The 3,759-nt window shown below is 31.1% G+C and overlaps 1 protein-coding gene across 1 annotated transcript; it reads right to left on the reverse strand.

Annotated features, from left to right (window-relative positions):
- Positions 1-1,195: 1,195 nt before the first annotated feature.
- On the reverse strand, positions 1,196-3,403 carry LOC106686898 (ejaculatory bulb-specific protein 3). The gene is made up of 2 exons (XM_014430495.3): positions 3,162-3,403; positions 1,196-1,467 (listed from the first exon to the last, which is right to left on the reverse strand). Exons 1-2 carry the CDS (start codon positions 3,370-3,372, stop codon positions 1,271-1,273), a joined length of 408 nt encoding a protein of 135 aa, XP_014285981.1. The 5' UTR covers positions 3,373-3,403; the 3' UTR covers positions 1,196-1,270.
- Between the last annotated feature and the right edge of the window lie 356 nt (positions 3,404-3,759).

Consider the following 3,759-nt stretch of genomic DNA (forward strand, 5'->3'; position numbering starts at 1 on the left):
TCCTTTGAGCTCATGAATGAGTCCTCCCTAAACCAGGAAACCGTAAACAAGATAGGGAAAATAAGAGAGGATACAAGTAACTGGTGGGTTTTAAAGGCAAGGATGGGCGGAATTAATGGAGCTGTTTGAAGATAATAATGGATTTTTTAGATATTTCATATATATCCCTTCTATAGCATGTTGATCGAAGGTGACTCCGTGTTGAGGATTATAAGGAATAGAATATAAGGAATTGGTGAAATTGAAGATGTTTATAGTATATTATACGTATGGTATCAAGTGTGATGGATTGAATCGGTTAAATCATTTATGTAAATGGGAAAAAGTGTTGGTGGTAGCGATGAACCCCGAGGAACACCGCGTGAGAGGAAGAGAGGGGGTTTATCAGGGATAACCACTGTCTATGAGCGTTCGGATAAGAAGGAATTAAACTTATAATTATTTTATTGAGCTATTGAATAAAAATAAGTAATGGCGTTTAGATTGCTGGATCTCATGATCAAGAGAAACAAAAGCTTTTAGAAAATCAAATAAGATTCAGATAGTGACTTTCTGTTGATTCATGGAAGACCCTATAATCTGAAAATCAAGATTACATTGCATACAGGACTAAAACCTGATGGAAAGGAATTCAGAAGAGCATTATGTACCACATTACTACCTACATTATGTAGGTATGAGGAAAGTTGGTATGAAGTTGAGCTGAAATGGGTCTGAAGTTGAAACATTTTATGAAGAAGGAACTTTATTTATTTAAAAAATAATTAATAGTTGTCATGAATAGTTTGTGACAGATTTAAATTCATTTTAAAGATAGCCAATGGCGATCACTCCACTCCATGCAAAATGAATCGTAACAATAATTAGTGCGAAAGCTTTGGATATGTTTTTGGAGTGATGCAGAGCTGCTAGAATTACAAAAGTTCCAAGTGTTCAGAAATGGGTATACTTATAATAATAAAAATTATTTGCCAATATATAAGCTATATAAGTGTATAGTTAAAATTGCGATATCAGTAGTATAGAGTACATTACTTTAATAAAAGTAAAAGTTAACTTAAATATATGTTCACATTCTACATATATGCATATATAGGTAAAAAATGGAACAGTTAAGTGGAGTGGACATCAATAGCCACAAAAATAATCTTCCTTGCAGTGGATGGATTGGTTTGTTAAATTAAATGATATAAGATAAATGTTGAATTGCTTTATTTATTAATTTACAAGTTAGAAATTTTCTTCATAATTCCGTTCGTTATGTTGTCCTTTAGAGCTTGATTCCGCGTTTCTCAGCCTCAGCTTCGTATTTCTTCAGATAGATACCCTCCGGGTCATACTTCTTGGCCAATTCATCAAAGTAATCCCTCTTCTTTTCGATCAGGTACCTGAGTACTTGTTCGACTCCAGCCTTTTGTTTTTCGTTACATTTGGAACATCCAGTTTTCAGTGCGTCAGGGACGATTTCTGAAATAGAAAAGGTATATTTAAATAAATTCAGTTATTATATTTTATCCAAGTAATAAAATATTATTGAATTCCACCTATAAGTTCAACATTGTTTGTCTTAGCAAATTAAATCTGTTAAATAATCTTTGTATAATTTAATAATTAGAATTTTCTTTTTTGTTGGTTATTTACTAAATTTCTGTTTTAAAATGCGTTCTCAATGATATTCTGTTATGTACATTTGAATATTTAAGGCACTGTAAGCATGAACTTAAGGGCTCAAAATATATATACTTGATAATAGAAACGACAAATTCCGCAAAATGATTAATAGAAATTAATATGAAATAAATTTGGATATAATTAGGTTTATAAGATTATAAGTATTAAATAAGTTTTTAACAATAAACTGAAGAGTAAAATCTGTTTTTACGTAAGGCACGAGCATAAATTGTAAGATTATCTTTTTTTTGGGAGGGGGGAAGGAGGGACATTATTTGTACCATTGCTGGCTGGATATTGCAATAAAATTATGCGGTATAATTTTTCTAGTGGTTTTTACTATAAAATTAAAACAAATAAATAGAATTATTTTATGCATATATTTTACCATTTATAATTCTGCAATAACTTGTTATTAAAAATCAATTTTTTAAGGCTTTATAATACTGAGTAATAGTTTTAATTGCATTAGGACCATTCTTAATTAACTATCCTTTTTTTTTTTCCTAATTTTTTGACGTTCAATAATATGAATATATATTTTTTATATTGGAAGGAGATAGTTAGTTGAATGTATGGAGTAGACTGTAGGAAGATAGTCTGGGTGGCGGTCAATAAAGGTATCAAAATAATAAAAGAAAACTAACGTTGTTAGTTGTTAACCAACGTTTCGCCCCACTAGAGGCAGTCAGATTGAAACAAAGATGACAATTGAATTTGTCCAAATGTATTTTTTTAGTTATGTATTGCCCTATAATGCATCATAGCTTCGGCAACATTAAAATCCTTTCAAAATGTTTATGTTTTCAAATACAAGCTATAGGTTCTCTAAAATAAAACTTGTTAAGAAAAAAAACTAAAATCGTGTTTTTAGGTATCGGTGTAGAACCATCGGTTTCATGAAGCCCCTTATTATTATCCTTATTATGATTAAAATATAACTATATATGACTACTCTTACAAAAGCAATTAATTTATTCTCTTCGTTACTGTGGTTGAAATATCTGAGAATTTCATTAAATCTTGCATTGTCATAAGAAAAAGTTATAATAATATATTTAATAGAGTTTTTGGGTTTAGTAAATATTTATTCAAGAGGATTTAAAAGCAACCTTGTATACGGAAATTGATTGCTATTTTAAGATACTTTTATTATATTTTTATAAAAAAAAGTATTTGCAGTAAGTAAGATCTCATTCCTGATAATTAGCTGGGTTAACAGTTGACAGATATTAAAATTTTAAACTTTCCAATATTACTTTAGATTAAAAAAAGAAAATGAAATATCAGTATGCTGTATGTTGCAACTTGAAAAATAAAGTTCGCGAATATGCTGATGTATAAATAAATGAATTTCAAAATTTTTGAAAAAAATATTAAGAAGGAATTGAGCTAGTGTTATCAATTTCTTGGAAATTTTCAAACGGATAAATATGTATATATATCTTTAATTATTTTTTATATAAAGCCTTTGTATAAAATAGTGTTACCTTTGAGCTCTTTTCCATCAGTAGTGCACTTTCCCTTCTCTATGAGGCAGTTGAAGTACTTGTCCAAGAGTCTGATGTTGTTGAGAATTTCTTCCAAGTCAATGTTGTCATACTTGGTCGTATAGCCCTCTTTCTTGTTGTCGGTCTTGGTGGTGTCAGGCTTGGCAAGGGCCAGGCCGATGAGCAAGAGACAAGAGATGATAAGACGCATCTTGGGAGACTTCAATGCCCGGCTAGGTCCCGCCGCGGATATATAGTCTCCAACCCCATCCCCTCCACTCCACAGACCTGTAATTTACTCACAGGGGGCTGATTCTTTCATCTCATCTTTTTTTTTTTTTTTAATATTCTTCTTTATTTTTCATGCTGATATTAATCGAGGTTTCTAACCGTGATTACATGTCTTTGGTGGTACAAGGACTCTGAAACAGTATTTTGTTCCGGAACGCCCTTGTTTATCATATTAGAGTGAATCTGCTCACGCATTAAGTCATTACCCTCTCAGAGGCTGTTGTGTTATTAAATATTTTACTGGAATTAATTATAAGAACAGGAGCAAGCTCCTTGATGAGTCAACATTTTCCACTTCTGTTCTACC

Source organism: Halyomorpha halys, unplaced genomic scaffold (assembly GCF_000696795.3).
Source record: "Halyomorpha halys isolate HHAL.00 unplaced genomic scaffold, Hhal_1.1 Scaffold895.1, whole genome shotgun sequence".
NCBI classification, from domain to species: Eukaryota; Metazoa; Arthropoda; class Insecta; order Hemiptera; family Pentatomidae; genus Halyomorpha; species Halyomorpha halys.